We start from the raw sequence: 19,040 nt of genomic DNA, 5'->3' as shown, positions 1-19,040 counted from the left end.
CGAATCGAAATTGTCAGGCGATTTAAAATAACACATTTTATTGGGTTCGTTGTGCGAGGGAAGTAATAACTTATCCATAGTTGGGGTGGCCATTCAATAGGCCCTGCTTAGTAAAAGTGGCATATTATGCCACTAGCAGTGCTCGATTTTTTTTTTTTTTTTTTTTTCGAAATTAGGCTCAAAATTATGCTCGTTTTTGGAAATTATGCTACTTTGCTTGAAGTATACTTTTAAAAAAACACAAGTCAAAAATTTCATCTTTATTGTTAATGAAACATGCATGATATTTTCTTAATCTTGAGTTGCATACTTGCTCTGATAAAACACAACTAACTACAGCACCTCATTCTAGAAGCGATGACTTTTAAGTCATAATGTACGATGTTAGCATCACATTTCACACGTTCTGATTTCTAGCAATTTGAGCGAGTTCTAGCCTACTGGGACCGACGCAATCCTTACTTCCATTGCGCGCAGTCCTCTCGACGACGAATGACGCAGTATAGGTGGATTTGCCCACATAGTTTGAATAAAAATGGAAGTTAACTCCCAGAGGAGAAAAATCGTATTGTTCCTATCCACCAACATGGCCGCCATGACATCACATGCAATCCTCCAAATGCGGTAACCTTCCTCGCCCTCCCCCAGACGAATGAAAATAGACTGAACCATGAACAGATAATAATAATCAATCTTAGAGACCAAGTATGTCATGCCTCTGGTAATGTTCCCTTCGAAAAAAAAATAAATAAATAAAAATATGCCGATTATGCTAGCGCTAGCAGTGTTAATTAAAAAAAAAAGTGCGAAAATTACGCTCGTTTTTCTAAGTTATGCGGCCAAGTTTTATTCTTGCACAATCGACGATGGCCTAGAGAAAGGTCAACAGCTATGGGGAAAGACTGTTTGCACTGACTGAATAAAGGAAAATGACAAACGACAAAAGGATTTACGTATTTGGCAGCTAGGTTGGAATTTTAGCATAATTATTTTACACCGCAACATAATTAATACACTCGTGGTTTATGGTTTTTCGACAACAACTGAATCAATGGAATCCAGGGAGGGGTACCATCAAGAAAACAATTTTCTGATCGTATGTGGTTCTTTAGAAGCGTTAATTGCTTTTAACAGTCCTGTATTGTGGGATTTCTCCTCGCGATCGGGTTTAATTCTCTCAGTAAACATGAACCACAGAAATCTTAGGCGCGAACAAATTATCTCTCCAAGGAGACTATTTCGGTGACAATTTCCCAGTACCGCTTCAAGGGATTCGGCCATATTCAGTTGTGTTTAGAGCAAGCAGCAATTTAACATCGGTTTGAAACAGCTATAAATTTTCCAAGCAAGATAAAAGCGGACGATCTTGAAGGTAAGCAATTTTGTTGTGATTACTTTATTTATGTTTATTATATTTCAGTATAACGTTGCTTATGACATGGCACTCAAAATGTTCGTACAGAACACTAAAGCTTGAACCCGGCTGATATATCGTTATAACCTGGCAAACATTGGCCATCAATAATGCCGAATTAGGACGAATTAAATTATAGCCGTGATAGAAATGTAAAAATGCCAGTAGTAATTAAACTAGCTACGGGTTCAGCATGGCATGTCACTGATTGATAACATATTTCGCTTATATTTTCATGATTCATTTTAATTTGAAAGACTCAGTAAGAGTTTGCTGTCGGCTGTGTTGCTTGAATTTTTTTTGTGATTTTGTATATGTGTATATTTGCCTTTCAAATGTTGGAACATTCCTTTGAAACTAACACACCGAACATTGATTCTAGCAGCATGTAATTAGAACGCTTTGAATCCGTGCCTGATAGCCCGTGCTATTTTTCAATTTTTATATCGAAATTTGGACATCTGATTTGCTCCTTTTCTTACCTTATAAAATGTTTCATGATTATAAGAATAAAATTGCTAAAACGGGTTTTTATCATGCAAATTTTACAACTAAATCTTTCTTCCGTGACAACAATAGGCCATTTTACAGTTGTGTGTTTAGTGACCTGGCCTTGGATTGGAAGGGAGGCTGAGGGTGACCTTGTTTTGATACAGACCTCACTGCTTTTCATATGTAAATGAAAACTAGTTAGCATAAGAACAGCATGATCTACATATGAAAAGCAGTGAGGTTTGTATCAAAATAAGGTCACCCCCAGCCTCGCTTCCAATGCAACGCCAGGTCACTAAGCACACAACTGTAAAATGGCCTATTACCATGAATATTTTTTAGCATCTGCGATGCTGAGAAGGGCCACAGTTTCCCAGGGCAGGGGCTGAAATAATGAAATACTTGCGCGTGATATTACCGTCAACAAACTACTAAAAGGATTTCTTTGCAGTTTTAACGCCACAAATAACGTAATATACTGATAAAATTATTGCCGCGGAACTACAATCATGCATGTCACACCAATTTACGGTTAATTTAGTAGCATATTTTTCATAGTCATACTGTGTGGCTTGATTTTCGTGAGAAAATTGTATCTGTTTTGGAAACCTTTCTCTCTCGAACTTAAAAAAATCCTGCCTAGTTCAAGGAAAGCTTATGGAGAGAATTGAGAATAAAAGTGTAAATATATTTTGACACGTTTGTTCTAATTTATAATTGTTTGGCCGAAAAATTGCATTTATATGATCCGCAAAATAGAATTTGAATATCTGAGATAAAAAAAAAGCAACTAAAAATGGTCGTGACCAGTAGTAGTTTTCAGTTTTAATAGTAGTTTTAGTTTTGTCTGTTTATCAGAAGAGATAATAGTAGAATACAGCTAGCTTTGAAACGTTTTGGCATTCGGACATTCAGTATCTCCTCGTTAGTATGTACATTCGAATTAATCGGTCGGGCATGATAGATTTCGTTTAGACGGTTTCAAAATAGGAAGAGGTAGCAAATTTCCGATTACAATTTTTCAGTCAGTTTTCAGCCAGATCAAGGCGTTGAAATATAGTTCACAGCAGCGCGAAATAAATAGCGATGCAAGTGAATAATTAATAAAGTGACGAGACTGGCACCTTTAACTATCGTTTTTTCCAGCAGCTCGCAGTATTTTACTTTGAATTCGCGCTAATCAGTTGCAGTTAGTCTTCATTAGGACGCCGGGTAGCCATCTTATTAGCCTCTGTGGTTGAACTGTGATAAACACGCATATTATCACAATTCTCTCCCCATCCCACTGCGATCACCAGTTGAGATTGCAGTCTCTAATAACCTTCTTTAACTGCACTCAGACCGTGTTTTCAAAACAAGAAAAATCACCCTACCTCCGCGTATGAAGCTGAATTGAATCAATCGAGTTCACTCAGTCTGGTCACATTGGTGAGAGTGGGCTACCGTTCTCAACTGACTTACGTTAGCCCAACTACCTTAGCCGGAGTCAGTTAATCTTCATGTGGTAATTCTCCGGATATTGTGCATGATACTGAAACTTCCGTTTAAGACTGAATTCAACCTCTTGTTAAACTCCGCCTGTAAACTTTTCCTCGTTCCGTGCCATCAGTGTACCTCATTATTTTTCTTGACTAATGCAGATAACTAATTATTTCGCGAAAACTCTGTTCCCTGAATCGGAGAAATAAATCTTTATGTTGTTTCTGCTTTTTTCAATATATAACTACTTCCTTATCTTACTCAATTGTGATATACGCATTTCATTTCACTCAATTATTTTTAATAAACTGAGTACCGACTATTTTCATAGCTGTGTTTAATTCAGTGTAGAATTTTAGCTGCAACCGTTTCGTTACTGTAGCCACTCTTTTTGAAATTCATTACAGAGTTGACTCAACAAATCCAGCCGACTTTTTTGATATGGCCGTGTTTATTTGTTCAGAAGCAATGAACGAGTTCATTGAGCAAAATTAGTAACCCTTGATTGCCTTTAGCTAAATGCAACTCCTCATTCTTCGGTCGTTTCATAAATTTGCCTATGCCAAGGCTGTTTCATATGTTCGGATTCTTTGGTTAAAATCCTAGAAAAAAATTTTATTTCATTTATTATTATTAAAATACACTTCAGACGCAGCTATTGGTATCGAGTGAAGGCTAGCTCGCTTTCTTTCACACTTTGCTGTTGCAAGGCTTTAGGCTATATGCCGTTAAAGAAACACTTGGTTTTTTTTACTATTTAATTCGGATTCCTAAGGTCAACAGCCTCACAGCCTGTTGTACAATAATTCGTGTTGTCTTTTTAAAAGTTGGAGCTGAACGATCGAAGAGACGCCAAAGCCACAAAACGGACACGTCAGTTAAGATGGAGTTCTTACTGCTCATGCGCAAACGACCAGTCATTTGTTGTCTTACTATTTTGGCAAAATTTACAAGTCTCTTCAATAAAAATACAGTAAATGAATAAACATTTACTTTCTCAGTTAGACTGTTTACATTTAGAGCACTTATAGAAAAAGCAAGCTTCCTGTCATGCGCAGTCAAAAGTAAACACAGCGGCAAAAAGGTGATTCTTTGTGATATAATATAATAATTCAGATTGAAATTTTAGTGAAATTTTAATATTCAGAAAAAAAAAACAACAAACAAACAAACGCGCTGGATATTTGGTGAAATCAAGATTACGGAAGAGAAAAGTAACCTTTTTTCTCCAAAATAGCCAACGGATTATTCTTTACCTTCTGTAATAAAGATTAACACTGCGATTATTTATGAGAGTCAATGAATTTAGATACGATAAAGATCCAATTATCTTGAAAAATTTCCTCAAAATAATCAGGTTATTATGTCAGCAAAAACAGTTTATTGGTGAGTGTCGTGTGGTTTAATTTATTTGAAACAGTTCTGTAACATTATTAATAATTATGCCTTCAGCTGGTATTAGTATCGAAGTGGTTTGTGGACGATTGTGGTAATAACTATATGAAGTAAACAAAGTTTTAACAATAATCACTTTGCCATCCGTCTTTCAGAAGCTCTCGACAGTTAAGCTTACTAATAACTATAGAACGGAGTTTGCTAGTGGTCTGATAATTCAACAACGACGTGGTTAATGCTGTGATGATTGAACGCGTTTGTCACCGACTAAGAATAGTAAAACTGCCATTGCTGTGTTTACTGAGATTAACAATTACTGAATTTTATAACAGTTGCCGAGTTCAAGTTACTTAACTAAAATAACCTGGTTACGAGATTACACCATTGAAATAACCGGAATAAAAATTAACTAGAAGAGCACTGTGACAGAAAGAAGAAACATTATTTTGGTGTAACGTAAATGAAGAATCGCCACTCGACTTATTGGCCGCCAGGCAGCTACTTAGAACGGCTCACATGATTGGCTGAAAAAACATTGGTGGAGCAATGGACAAAAAACAGAAACAATAGAGCTACGTGATACTGCATTGTTTGCTACGTCTCACATTATTGGTCGGAGAACAAAAAGAACAAACAAAGACACAATGGTCCCTAACCTCGGAACAACAGAGCTGACAATAGAGGTCTAACAAAATTCTACTGATTCTAAAGAGCTGCGCGCTATCTAACTGAAAAAATATGGTGGACTGAAACTTGGCCTCGCATTGATTGATTCAATTTGATTGCGGGCATTCAACTTGAATCTTTTCTAATACGTCATTTGAGTTGGACACAGTCTATTCGATATTATTTTTATATATTTAAAGAACAAACTGGGCAAAAAATTCAACCATTGCTTACTACTACTTCCGTTTGTTATTTTTGACAGTTATCATACCAGTCTCTTGTTCCGTTGGATGCTTACGTCACTTATACACGAAAAAATTCTCGTCCATCTCTCAGCCTTATGCCCCTCGATATCGACTTTACATCACAACTCTACTTCGGTATACAGAACGAAGGTTGTTATTCTCTTGTCTTTGAATTTAAAACGCGACGATGTACGGGAAGCCCATCAAAACTGCCCCAGCAGTAACTCCGCGCGGCGGCGTGCGTTTTGTGGCCGTGTTACGGATGTGTTGTGCAACTCTCGTTCACATATCCGCCATGGATGAAACTCCAGAAGGATTACGTCGACGAGAAACCCAAAACTCTGAGCGAGTCTCTACTGATGGCGCTGAAGCAACCGGAAAGGAGTCCTTGCTGCATCGCGAACGAAGAGCTGTTAAAAATATCGCGGAGTTGGAAAAACGACTACAAGCCATGGAAGAAAGGTATGCTCTCAGTTGGTTCCATAGTCTTGCAATTTCAAATTAATTGAAACTGATATAAGAATGCAGAATATATTGATTTTTTTTAAAACAGAAGTTTGAAATGAACTGAAGAATTTGCAATGAACCCAATCTGCCGTTCTTCAGCATAATTAAATCTTTTCACTATGTAAGAGAATCAAAAATAGTTGCGGAGGTAATGTACAGAAAATTTAGATCAGAGTTTCCTGTTATTAACCGCAGTGTGAGCGATATTTGTCTGTTTAATTTGGAGTATAAAAGAAATTGGTCACCATTTTATTCCCAAGATGAAAGACTCGTTTTGACGAGGAAACATTTTGAAGTTATGAGTGTGTGAATTCCATAAATCAGATCACCAGAGATGAAGAACATTTTAGCTTTCAATATTTGAATTCTGGAAACGGACTGAAATCCGTTTTCTCGATTTTTTCTTTTTTTTTTTTCTTTGGCTAAAATAAGCAAAAATACAGGTATTCGAACAGATCATTACAAGACACATTTTGCTACAAATTATCGTAAAATATGCGCAAAAATAAACCAAAAACCAACGTCATAAGCAAATTAGAGTTTTTTAGAGGGAATGTTACCATGTCAACTTAGTCAATCATCCTTTCAAGGTTTCCTTAGTAGGGCGAAGTAACAGAAGGATCTTAGGCATTGTAACCGTGCTATCTTCTGCACCTTTTTGCATTCTTCTTTTTTTCCTTTTTTTCACTTTTCTTGTTCTTATTAAGTGCTTCTTCATTTTCCTCCTTGTTCATGATATTTTCCTTCTTTTTTTTTTCTTTTCTCTCTTATTCTCTTTCTTCTACTTAGGTTTCCATTCCTTTTTTCATCTTTTTATTTTTCTTTCTCACTCTTTTCCTTCCAATCAGCCTCCCCTCCTTTTTCCCTTTTTTTTCTTCTCTTTCTTTTTTTCTTTCTCACTCTTTTCCTTCTACTCAGCTACCCCTCCTTTTTTATTTTTATTTTTCTTTCTCAATCTTTTTCTTTTTCTAACCTTTCCCTTCTTTTTGCCTTTTTCTTCTTCTTCTTTATTTCTTTCACAATTCTTATCTTCTTCTCAGCTTTCCCTCCATTGTTGTCTTTTTCTACTTTTTCTTCTTTATTCCGATCTCGCTCTTTCCCTTCTACTCGGCTTTCCCTCCTTTTTGCCTTTTTCCTTCCTTCCTTTTTTTGTTTCTCAACATTTTCCTTCTTCTCAGCTTCCCTTCCTTTTTTTCTTCTTATTTTCTATTTATCAATCTTTTCTTCCTTCTCAGCTTCCCCTCTTTTTTGCCTTTTTCTTCTTCTTTTTTCGTTTTTAATCTTTCCCCTCCTTTTTGTCTTCTTGTTCATCTTTTCTATCTCGCTCTTTGTCTTCTACTAAGCTTCACCTCCTATTTGCCTCTTTCTTCTTCTTCGTTCTCTATCTTTGTCCTCTATTCAGCTTCCTCTTCTTCTTTTTTTTAATTTCTTTTTTTCTTTGTCAATCTTTTCCTTCTTCTCAGGTTCCCCTCCTTTTTGTCTTCTTCTTCTTCTTTTCCTATCTTTGCCTTCCACTCAGCTACCCCTCCTATTTTCCTTTTTTTTCACTCTTATTTTACTTCTTAGCTTTCCCTCCTTTTTGCTTTTTCTTCTTCTTCTTTTTTTCTTTCTGAAGCTTTTCCTTCTTCTCAGCTTCCCCTCCTTTTTGTTATCTTCTTCTTCTTCTTCTTCTTCTTCTTTTTCTTTCTCGTTCTTTGCCTTCTACTTTGCTCCCCCTCGTTTTTTGTTTTTTTTTTTGTTTTTTTCATTTTCTTTCTCACTCTTATCCTACTTCTTAACTACCCTAGCTCCTTTTTGCCTTTTCTTTTTTTTTTCTTTCTGAAGCTTTTCCTTCTTCTCAGCTTCCCCTCTTTTTTGTCTTCTTCTTCTTCTTCTTTTTCTATCTCTCTCTTTGCCTTCTACTCCGCTCCCCCCCCTCTTTTGCCTCTTTCTTCTTCTCCTTTTTTTCTTTCTCTATCCTTACCTTTTAGTCAGCTTTCTCTCCTTTTTTTTGGTTTTTTTTTTATCTTCTTCTTTTTTCTTTCTTAAACTTTTCCATCTTCTCAGAATCCACTCCTTTTGCCTTTTTTCTTCCTCCTTTTTTTCTTTTTCTCTCTTTTCCTTTTACTCAGCTTCCACTCATTTTTGCCTTTTTGTTCTTCACCATTCTTCTTTTTCACTCTTTTTTCTTCTACTCGTCTTCCCCTCCTTTTTTTTTTTGTCTTCTTCTTCTTTATTATTATTTCTGACTCTTTTCCTTGTTCTCCGCCTACCCTCATTTTTGCATTTTTCTTCTTCTTTTTTTCTTTCTTAATCTTTTACTTTTATTCAGCTTTCTCTCTTGTTTTCGTTTGTCTCTCTCACTCTTTTCCTTCTTCTCAGCTTGCCCTCCTTCTTGCCTATTTCTTCTTTTTCAATCTTTTCCTTTTATTCACCTTCCCCTCTTCTTCCTTTTTCCTTTCTCAACCTTTTCCTTCTTCTTAGCTTGCCCTCCTTTTTCTTATTTTTTTCTTTCTCAATCTTTTCGATCTATTCAGCTTTCCCCCTTTTTGTCTTTTTCCTTTTCTTTTTTTTTTTCTTTCTACCCCTTTTCCTTCTTCTAAGCTTCCCCTTCTTTCTGCCTTTATTCTTCTTCTTTTTTGTTTCTCAATCTTTTCCTTTTTCTCATAATCCCCTTCTTTTTCCCTTTTTTTCTTCTAATATTTTTCGTTCTTAATCTGTTCGTTATACTCATTTTACCTTCCTTTTTTCCTTATTCTTCTTTTTCATTTTTTTCTTTCTCAATCTTTTCCTTCTTCAGCTTAAACTTCTTTCTGTATTTTTCTTCTTCTTCTTCTTTTATTCTTTCACGCTCTTTAACCCCTACTCAACTTGCCCTCCTTTCTACCTTTTTCTTCTTCTTTTTTCTTTTCAATTTTTTTCATCTCCGCTTCCTCACCTTTTTACCTTTTTCTTCTTATTATTTTTTTCCTCCTCAATCTTTTCCTTCTCCTCAGCTTTCCTTCCTTTTTGCCTTTTTCTTCGTCTTCTTCATCTTTTTTCTGTCTCACTCTTAACGTTCTCCTCAGCTTCCCCTCCATTCTAGCTTTTCTTTCCTCTGCTTTTTTTCTAACTCTTTTCCTTTTACTCAGCTTCCTCTCCTTTTTGCCCTTTTGCTCCTTTTTTTTTTGTCTCACTCTTTTCCTTCTACTCAGCTTCCCTTTGTTTTTGCATTTTAATTTTTTTCTTTCTTAATCTTTCCTAATTCTCAGCTTAACCTCCCTTTTTTTTCTTTTTCTTTCCAAATCTTTTCCTTCCTTACAGTTTAACCTTCTTCCCGCTCTTTTCGTTCTTCTCAGTTTCCGCTCTTTTCTCCTTTTCTCCTTCTTTTTTTTTTTTATTTCTCAATCGTTTCTTTCTGCTCAGCTTCCTCTCCTTTTTGCCTTCTTCTTCTTCTTTTTCTTTTTCTTCTTCTTCTTCTTCTTCTTCTTCTTCTTCTTCTTCTTCTTCTTCTTCTTCTTCTTTTTTCTCTTCTTCTTCTTCTTCTTCTTCTTCTTCTTCTTCTTCTTCTTCTTCTTCTTCTTTTCTTTTCTTTCTCAATATTTTCCTGTCTACTCAGCTTCCCCTCCTTTTTTGCCTTTTTCGCCTTCTTTTTTTCTTTCTGAATCTTTTCCTTCTTCTAAGGTTCTCCTTTTTTGGCTTCTTCTTCAATTTCTTCTTCGATTTTTTTCTTTCTCTTTCTTTCTCACTAAGTTTTCTTTTGTTTACGTTCTCCTTCATTTTCTCTTTTTCTTGTTCTTTTTCCTCGTTTGCCTCATTTGTTCTTTCTCGTCCTTCTTCTTCTATATATCCTCTTAAGTTCCCTTTCTTTTATCTTCTTTATCTTTTTCTTGTTCGTCTAAACTCTGCTTTGTTTTCTTGGTAGTTTTGTCTTCTTCTTTAACTTCTTCTTCTTTTTTCCCTTGTATACACGTCGTGTTATACTTAAAATTTATCTCAAGTTTTTCCTTTTTTCTGACTCTTTTTCTTCTACTTCTTTTTGCCTCCTTTTTATCTAGTTTCTTCTTCTTCTTCTTCTTCTTCTTCTTCTTCTTCTTCTTCTTCTTATTATTATTATTATTATTATTATTATTATTCTTTCTTGACTTTCTCAGTCATCGTCCTCTTCTTAAGTTTTTCTTTGTTGTTTTCTTCCTCTTCTTCTACCTTTCTCCTTCTCATTTTTTTCTATTTAAGGTTTCCATTGTTTGTCGTCTTCTTCTTGTTCGTCTCCTTCTTCTTCTCGTCCTCTCCTTCTTGGGTTCTCATTCTTTTTCTGTACTTCATCACCACCATCATCTTCTTCCTTTCCTTCTCTCTCTTCTTCTTTTGCTTAAGTTCTCCTTCTTCTTGTCTTCTTATTGTTGTTTTCTTGATTTCTTTCGTTTTTTTTCTCACTTTTCTTTTTGAACTGTGGTTCCACATTCTTTTTGACTTCTTTTTTTTTTTCTTCTTCTCTCACTCTTCTTCTTCTATTTAAGTTTTTCTCCTTTTGGTCTTTTCTTTCCTACTTACTTCCTTTCTTTTCTTTCTCACTAGTCTTCTCCTACTTAAGTTCTCCCACTTTTTGTCTTGTTTTTGTTCTTTTCTTTCTCACTTTCTTTGTTCTTCTTAAGTTCTTCTAATTTTTGTGATACAGAAAACGAGCTCGAAAGACTAGCACCGGACCCAGGTCTTTAAAATGGTGCCTTTAGTCTGAGGAATAACCAGTCTGGCCAGCCTGTTTTGATACATGGAAAGCGCCACATTAAACTTTACTAAGTCATGTTATGTTAGTTCACACATACTTTTTCATACCTACACTCTAATTGTTACGTAAACTTAATGACTAAAGCCGTATATATCTTGCCATATTGTGTTAAGACTGGGTGACGAATCAGAAGTAAAACATAACCCCCAGTTCTGCAAATGGTGGCTGTATTCGCAGGCTAGACCATACCTTAACTGTTGTATCTTTTTGTCACAGACACAACAAAACTACAAGCTCAATGGAAAAACGGTTTCAAGAAATGGAGACAAAGTTCATGAAAAGGTATATTCAATCTTTATAGCTCTGAAAGGACATCATAATTTTCTGCTGTGTGAGCTTTTAATTATATCTTTTTTTTTGTTAGATCTTTCGTTCGGTTTTAACTGACGTGTTGTCATGGCATCCTCAAAAGCAAAATTTTATAGTGCAGCATCCTAGTGTAAACATTTTATTCTTATCTTCCATTTGATCATGAATGGTCACATTTAGCATATCATCCTGAAGCTATAAACATGCTTCGCAGCATAAAAAAGACGGTGCCCTCATAAATTGTTAGTTAATGGCTATTGTCCAGCCACACTGGACAATAGCGGCTCTATATTCACGGGGTTGTACACATTCTGACTGGCAGCGTGCAACAGAGAAATGAGCTGCTTAGTATTGGGCTTTTGAATGCTGTTCTGTTTATCTGAGTGTGAAAGGTTTCTAATTGGCTAATACATTTGTCCACTTACGATTTTTCCGCAGACTCGATTCCATGGTGCACGTTCCACCTCGATCAAGTGACTCGTCGCTTTTGGCCTACCTTCTTGGTTGGTATACTTAAAAGTAATAAAGTACATATCTCAATATAGTTTTTGTTTTAACTAAGCGCCAAAACAACACCAATCTCGAAAACTTTACTTAGTCACCTCTAAGTGACGTTACCCGCCTGCATCAGCTTGAGAAAATATTTAAAATATAATTATTTGGAACTGCTTACACGAGAGGTAACCGTTTGAAGTGTATCAGCTGTATGCATTTTTGTGGAAAAAATGAGGTTGGCTCATGATCCCAATGACAATTAATGAAAATATGTTTAGAACTGAGTGGAGATTAGAGATGATGTAGTTTAAGATTTAAAAAGGTGTCTGTGTGGTCAATGTGGCCACTTGTTGTTCTTTTTATTTCAGTGAGGGATGGTCGATATCATGGTATGGGACGGATGGGACCACCAGGACCCCCAGGAAAAACAGGACCAAAAGGTATAACAAAGGCTGTTGCTTGTAATAATTAATGAAAAGGCTGTAATCAGCTTAACAAAAAAGTTAGCCTTGAATCAGCAACAGGAATGATAGATTTCAATGTTAACAAGTCTACTTAACCTGAGGACTAGAGAACTCTATGAAGTTTGCTGTCACTCAGGATGGATTTGAACTATCCAAGTGTCTTTTACTTTTCCTTCTGTTCATAAAGGAGACCAAGGAGCTGTCGGTAGGACTGGAGAAAAGGGATCTCAAGGAGAAAAAGGGCAAGCAGGGCAGTCTGGGGTCAAGTATGTGCGCTGGGGAAGAACCACATGTCCTAGTGGAGCTGATATTGTTTACAAAGGTACAAGGATTACAAAACGGTCTTTTTAATTTCATTCAAAAGCATTTTAATGTATACAAAATATCAGAGAAAAAAGTATCAGAAAAATGGTTAACTACGAACTGGAAAATGTACCAGGCCATAATCTCGTTACGCAGCACTTTTTGCAGTAATTTTTCGTCACCAGTGAGAAGCTGATTTTTTTTTATTAATTAGCTTTAGCTGTTTATAGATTCATTGTTTTTCTTAATCTTGGTTCCAGACCCCCCTTTTACTATTACATAGTTTTAAACATTTTAACGGTCACTTTTGAAAATGTATGTTGACTAGTGTACGAAACCTCAAGTTATATAAAATGCGCAAGTTTATCATGTTTAATACCGCTGTTTGCATTTTACTTCTGATCAGGCTACGATGGCCCAAGAACAGGAGTCTTTACAGCTCATGCTAATTTTCTACTTGCTGTTATTAGGTATAATGGGTGGTGAGAATCATGACCACTACGGTGGTGGAGTAAATTACCTCTGCCTTCCAAACAATCCAAAGTATGACAAGTACAAAAACGGCGTGCAGTACTCGGGATATGTGTACGGTACAGAGTATGAAGTCAGTCAGTACAATGGTGATCCTTTCAAGAGAAGTCTCCATGATCATGAGGCACCTTGCGTTGTGTGCTTCGCCAAGTCACGTGGTTCAATGCTGATGATGCCTGCACGGAATGACTGTCCATCTGGCTGGATCGAGGAGTATCATGGGTACCTGATGACTGAACGTGCTGTCCACAGGAAGTCACGTGACTTCATCTGTGTTGACGGTGATCCAGAGTACGTTGCCGGTACCGGAGCCAACAAGAATGGTGCCTTGCTGTATCCTGTGCAAGGGCAATGTGGCTCCCTCCCGTGTGGTCCATATGTCGCCGGACGTGAGTTTACATGCGCTGTGTGCACCAAGTAACAAGAAAGCTCGCCTTTTACAGTGTCTATCGGCGAATTTCAATAAGCAGAAAAAAATTAATAGTGATTGACCAAACTAACGTGATTTTCAGTAGAACAAAAAAGAAACTAGATGATGTGCATCTACTTTTACTGGGTTAGTGAGCACGTAAAGCAGTCAGGAAACTCGACTGCATCTTTGCGGAATGATGTAGAAAAATGCAGTAACAATAAATGTAACTTGCAATCACTGAAATTGAGTCCTTTTCTTTATTTACTTTTTAACTATATTGTCGAGCTAAGGTTTTAGTGGTTCGAAATTGGCTAAGAATCATATTTACTCGATTATCCTGAACACCACATTCATATTTGATTTCGAGTGTTGTGCGTTGAGGAAACTTTGTACGCTTAAAATTTCCCAGCTCCAAATTTCTCCTTATAAACGATCCGCTTGGACTTGGACTAGCATTAGTCGATGTTGATCTTTTCTCTCTGGTTCCCAGCCCAACTGCTGGAGCGGTGGGTGTGCTGGGTTCTTGGCGCACGCCTGCAATCGCATCTTCGAGCGCAGAAATGCGTTGATTCGTCTGGAAATCACTCACAAACTAAACGGCGGCGCTCACTGCAAACGCTTGACCAAAACACAAGGAAACCGGCTTGTTGAACGCACAGTCGGAAGACACTTCTTATTGCCTTGTGCGTCAAGTTTAAGCGGGTCCATTTTTAGATTTTTTTAAAAGCTCTCTGTCGGAGAAACAACTGTTTTCGCCGATGAAAGGAAAACAAAACTTTGTAGCTGTATTCACAGACGTCAACACTTTACAGGTTTGTTATTGGTTTAAAACGTTTGAATAATTAGCTTGATCGGGATAAAAATAAACGTTACCAAACGCAAAATTTCGCGTTCTCTCGTCTGAAAAGAATCTCGATTGACTGAGTAAATTTCCATTTCTTACACCGTCTTCTGACGAAATACAATCACAAAAATTCTAAACTGACCACTCGCAAACGGAAAAATCATTACAGTGCAACGAACTCAACCGGGGCCACCGAAAAAAACCGACACTTTGAAATTTGATTGGTTTACAAGCTACCAAAGCCAGACTCCTTTGTTGTAAAAGTGACCTGTGATTGGCTGATCAATGTTGGGTGGCTTCGGTTGAGTTTGTTGTACTGTAAATACGCAGGCCAAGCGTAATTCTATGTGAAATGAAAAGAAAAGAAAAAGTAAAATTCTGATATTTTATTTAGAAGACGCCTTCATTTATAATTTCACGGCTCATTACATCCATCACTTAACTTATCAAAACATTATGGGTTTTGCATTTGTAATTACTGAGCTGAAACTGTCTCGTCTCTTGGTGTTTGAAGTTTCAGTAACAGTGAGCTTAAGTTGCATTTATGGCTTTTGCCCCGGTGGCAAGTTAAAGCATTAAAATCAAAGATTTTCCGAAGAATTAACTTAAAACAGATTTTGTTAACGATGGTACATGATTTGATATCCCGACAGACAGTCAAAATGCCCTTTAATTCATATTATCTTGCATGCTTTTTCCTTATTAAACGGGCCGGGGATTAAAAACAATTTCACTTTGCTTGGGCCTTTGCGCCTGTATTTTGAGCCTAAAATGCAAGAATTCCACCATCGATTTACCTCGTGTGGTTCAAGTTAAATGTTATCGCTATTTTTCTTCCCAACAGTAACACAATGTTAGTGAATTACACTAATAAACGTGCGCCAAACTAGTCAAACAACAATAATGTTTAAAAAATTGTATAAATGACCCGGAATGACGCTTCTTCCTTGTTTTGCAGCTCCCTGACCCATGTATCTCTCACTTCAGGTCCGCTCTTTGATTTTAAACTGTTTTCTTAACAGTTCCGATTGCATCTTTGTGACGTAGCTTCGAGCAAGTCAACCTGGCGTATCTCACATTTAGCTACCTCATCTGTGTTATAGGAAACATTAAGAAATCGACATCAGGCACATGTACAAACTCATTTCCTTGGGGGTCCCCCACAGATGTCGTGTTATCCTCTGAGTCGCTTGAGTCCGAGTAGCTTTCGTCCACCAGTCTACTCCTCTTAGGTTCACTTTTGTCCTCGGCACTTTGCCTGGTTCTGTTTTGTCACACCCAGCACCCTGCATCAAAGTAACCCTTCGACGAAAAACAAATAAATTAACGAATAAAAACAAGTTCCAGATTAGTTTTAGTCATATTTTTCGGGATAAAAAAAAAACAAGGAATGATGATGACGATGGTGATGATGATCTTTCAGTCAAGAAGGCTCTTTGACAGATAAGCGATCTTCAGAGAGTTCCCGAGAGAAAGATGAATAAATTATTGTAGTTGATAGCGCGATGCCATCAAAATGTCAAATTTCAAGATTTTCGCTCATTTTTACCAACAAAAGTGGCAAAGAAAGGAAAATACAGTAAACTTTAAGCCCGGTAAACGACAAAGAAAAGATGAATATCTTATTTTATCATCGAGCATGGGACAAAGTTAAAGTCTGAGTCCCCAGCGACTGAAAAGAAAATATTGTAACGAGTGCAACGTATCTTTGAAATGTTCATTTGGTGACCAATGAACCGAATCTTCCCGCAAAGTTGATTTGCACGTGACATCAATACAGAAAAAAGACAATTAAGAAAGTCTTGAGAATAATCGTTTCCCGGCAATGGTTTTTAACTGAAACTTTGTCCTTGGGTTGTGACAAACATGTTGAAGCTAATTTTGGGTAATCAACAAAACACACACAAACATAGTAATAAAACCTTGTCATGGCAACAATGGTGCTGTAATTGATGTTGGAAGGGCTGTGCAAAATCCTTGTTTAAACGTTCACACTACAGTTGAAAGCTTATCAGGAACGTTTCAATTGGTCAGTTGCTCTAACACATTTCAAAGTCTACTGTGGTTTGTGCACGTTCAAGGCCAACAATGCTAACAAAAACATATAACAAAGAAGTTTGTCAGGCTTCATAACCATTGCCTTTTATCAGTTACTATGAAACAAACAAGCAAACGTAAAAACAATCTCGTTTCCATGGTCTCTCCTCTTCACGTCCCAGGGAGCAAGAAAACTTCCCTGGGACGTAAAGAGGAGACACCCTGAGGACGAATTTGACTTTAAAAAAAGCTATACTCGCGGCTTTTGACCACTGTAACATCATGCGGGTCTCATAAGGCCCATAAACCTGGATAAAGGAATACACTTCACTGATGCAGAACATAAACCACTGGGTAGAATGGCTAGGAGATGGTTATATCTAATATAAACAGTTGTACTTATCGATTGAAAATCATGCTCCCAGTTTGTTTCATAACTCATGTAATTTTACAAAAGAAATCAAAAGCTGCCACTTTCTTCAAACTGTGGCCAGTGACATCCAAAAACACTTCTGCTTCCCAAACAATGCTAGCAAGTTTAGTAACCAGGCATTTACAAGATTCACTCATAGTACTGTAGTGTATGGGTAAGAAACTCATTAGCTCTAGTACAGTGTACGTGTGTACTTTGTGAAATATTTGTGCATGAAACAATGTAAGAATGACAATTTACGCAAAGCTGGCTCTCCCTTTCCTAAATTTAATACTGTTAAGAAGGCTCGCGGCAGTTTTTCTAGACTTACGGTGGAAGCTTTGAAATTACAATCTCGCTTAAAAGATAAACTTCGATCTCCTTCATACTACATCATCATTTCAACATATGATCAAAGTTAATTTTCTCATCTGTTGCCAGGCAACAGCTATTACCATAGCAACGGAAGTGCATAGCCTCTTATTTGAAACATTGTCGATTATCTCGAAATCTAGTAAAACACTTTATGACGAGACTTTAGGGATTTAAACTACTAAATCTAGACAACTTGTAGGCGAAATTAGAAAAAGAAATCTGTAAGAGCGTTTTCAAGTAAATAATGAATTAATTTTTACGGGGTGATTTTGTTTATTCCCCCATTTTTTGCCGATATCTCTTGCAAAATAAAACTTGACACTTTGTCTTTTCTGTTAAAGGGTCTTTCCTCATATTGAGCTTCATGGGTGTCTCCAATTTTAAGATATTTATGTTTAAAAACGGTGGAAATAATGCGCAGATAAATGAAAAAGTTCCTACTTTACATAAATCGAGATATCTATAAAATGCCCCTACAGATTTTTCTATTAAATTACAGGAGGTTTAAGTAAGAATCATTTTCGATATCCATGTAAATTTTAGCCCCAGAAACCGAAATTGGTGTGAGATAAGAAGGCTGAATCTTGGTCAAGTTTCAGTCGTTTATTCGCTTTCTCCAAAAAGAACTGACGATTTTGTTTGTTCCGGTCTATTTCTGCTATTCACGTGCTTTGAAATTTTATCATAACGTGAAGTCGTGCAAAAGGTAAAATTTACAACAAAAGACTTGACAAGCAGGAGCATATATTTATGTAAATTTTACCTTTTGTATTTGTCTTCTTCTTTTTTTTTTTTTTTCTTTCTCACTCTTTTCCTTCTACAAAGCTCCTTTTTCTCTTTTTCTTCTTCTTCTTTTTTACTTTCTTCCTCTTTTCCTTCTACACATCTTCCCCTCCTTTTTGCCTCGTTATTCTTCTTCTTTTCTTTCTTCCCTAATCTTTTCCTTCTAATTAGCTTCCCTTCCTCTTTTGTCTTTTCCATCTTCTCCTTTTTCTTCTCCACTCTTTTCTTTCTACTCAGTTTCCCTACCTTTGTATCTTTTAAGTCTTCCCCTCCTTTTTGTCTTTGTCTTCTTCTTCTTTTTTCCTTTCTCCCTGTTTTCCTTCTACTCAGCTTCAGCTCCTTTTTGACTTTTTCTTCTTTTCCTTTTTTCTTTCTCAATCTTTTCCTTCAACTAAGCTTCCCCTTCTTTTTATTTTTCTTCTTCTTCTTTTTTTCTTTCTCACTCTTTTCCTTCTACCGCATCTTCCCCTCCTTTTTGCCTTTTTCTCCTTCTTTTTTTTCTGTCTCAATCTTTTCCTTTTCTCACCTTACCTTTTTTTATGTTTTTCTTATTATTAGTTTTACTTGCTCAATATTCATCTTCTAATACGCTTTCCCTCCTTGTCCTCTTTTTTTCTTCTTCTTTAACCTTTCTTCCTCTTTTCATTCTACTCAGCTTCCTCTTCTTTTAGCTTTTTTCTTCTTCTTTTTTTTTCTGTCTCACTCTTTTCTTTCTTCTAAGCTTCTCCTCCTTTTTGCCTTTTTCTTCTTTTTTTTTTCTCTTTCTCAATCTTTTCCTTGTACTCAGCTTCCCCTCCTTTTTGTTTCTTTTTTCTTCATTTTTCTTTCTCACTCTTTTTAGATTGTCCTTTTTGTTCTCTTCTTTGATTTCTTCTCCTTTTTTTTTTCAATTCTTGTTCCTCTCACTAATCCTTTTTCTAATTAGGTTCTCCTTCTTTTTGTCTTTTTCTTCTTTTTTTCTCCTCTGCCTCAGTTATTCTTACGCGTCCTTCTTCTTCTTTACAGCCACTTAATTTCCCCTCTCTATTGTCTTTTTTATCTTCTTCCTTTTCGTCTCCACTCTTCGCCTTTTTCTGCATTCTTTACTTAAGTTCTTCTTAGTTTTGTCTTCTTTAACTGCTTTTTCTTCC

The 19,040-nt window shown here is 36.5% G+C and overlaps 1 protein-coding gene across 1 annotated transcript; it reads left to right on the top strand.

Annotated features, from left to right (window-relative positions):
* Nucleotides 1-1,168: 1,168 nt before the first annotated feature.
* On the top strand, nt 1,169-13,702 carry LOC146484692 (uncharacterized). The gene is made up of 7 exons (XM_085104433.1): nt 1,169-1,372; nt 5,709-6,153; nt 11,162-11,227; nt 11,693-11,757; nt 12,118-12,189; nt 12,401-12,535; nt 12,987-13,702. The coding sequence occupies exons 2-7, from the start codon at nt 5,879-5,881 to the stop codon at nt 13,466-13,468; spliced, it is 1,095 nt and encodes a 364-aa protein (XP_084960559.1). The 5' UTR covers nt 1,169-1,372; nt 5,709-5,878; the 3' UTR covers nt 13,469-13,702.
* Nucleotides 13,703-19,040: the final 5,338 nt, after the last annotated feature.

The sequence above is a fragment of the Pavona decussata genome, unplaced genomic scaffold (genome assembly GCF_977016875.1).
Source record: "Pavona decussata unplaced genomic scaffold, jaPavDecu1.1 SCAFFOLD_31, whole genome shotgun sequence".
NCBI classification, from domain to species: Eukaryota; Metazoa; Cnidaria; class Anthozoa; order Scleractinia; family Agariciidae; genus Pavona; species Pavona decussata.
Note: the sequence above shows the minus strand (reverse complement) of the source record. Positions and strands in the feature narration are given on the sequence as shown.

What these genes read in the sequence shown, in the direction of transcription:
- LOC146484692 (XM_085104433.1), top strand. Translation starts at nt 5,879, where the DNA reads ATGTACGGGAAGCCCATCAAAACTGCCCCAGCAGTAACTCCGCGCGGC. An exon ending in GAGACAAAGTTCATGAAAAG is followed by an intron (nt 11,228 to 11,692) that starts GTATATTCAATC and finishes ATTTTTCCGCAG; the next exon opens with ACTCGATTCCATGGTGCACG. An exon ending in AGCTGATATTGTTTACAAAG is followed by an intron (nt 12,536 to 12,986) that starts GTACAAGGATTA and finishes TGCTGTTATTAG; the next exon opens with GTATAATGGGTGGTGAGAAT.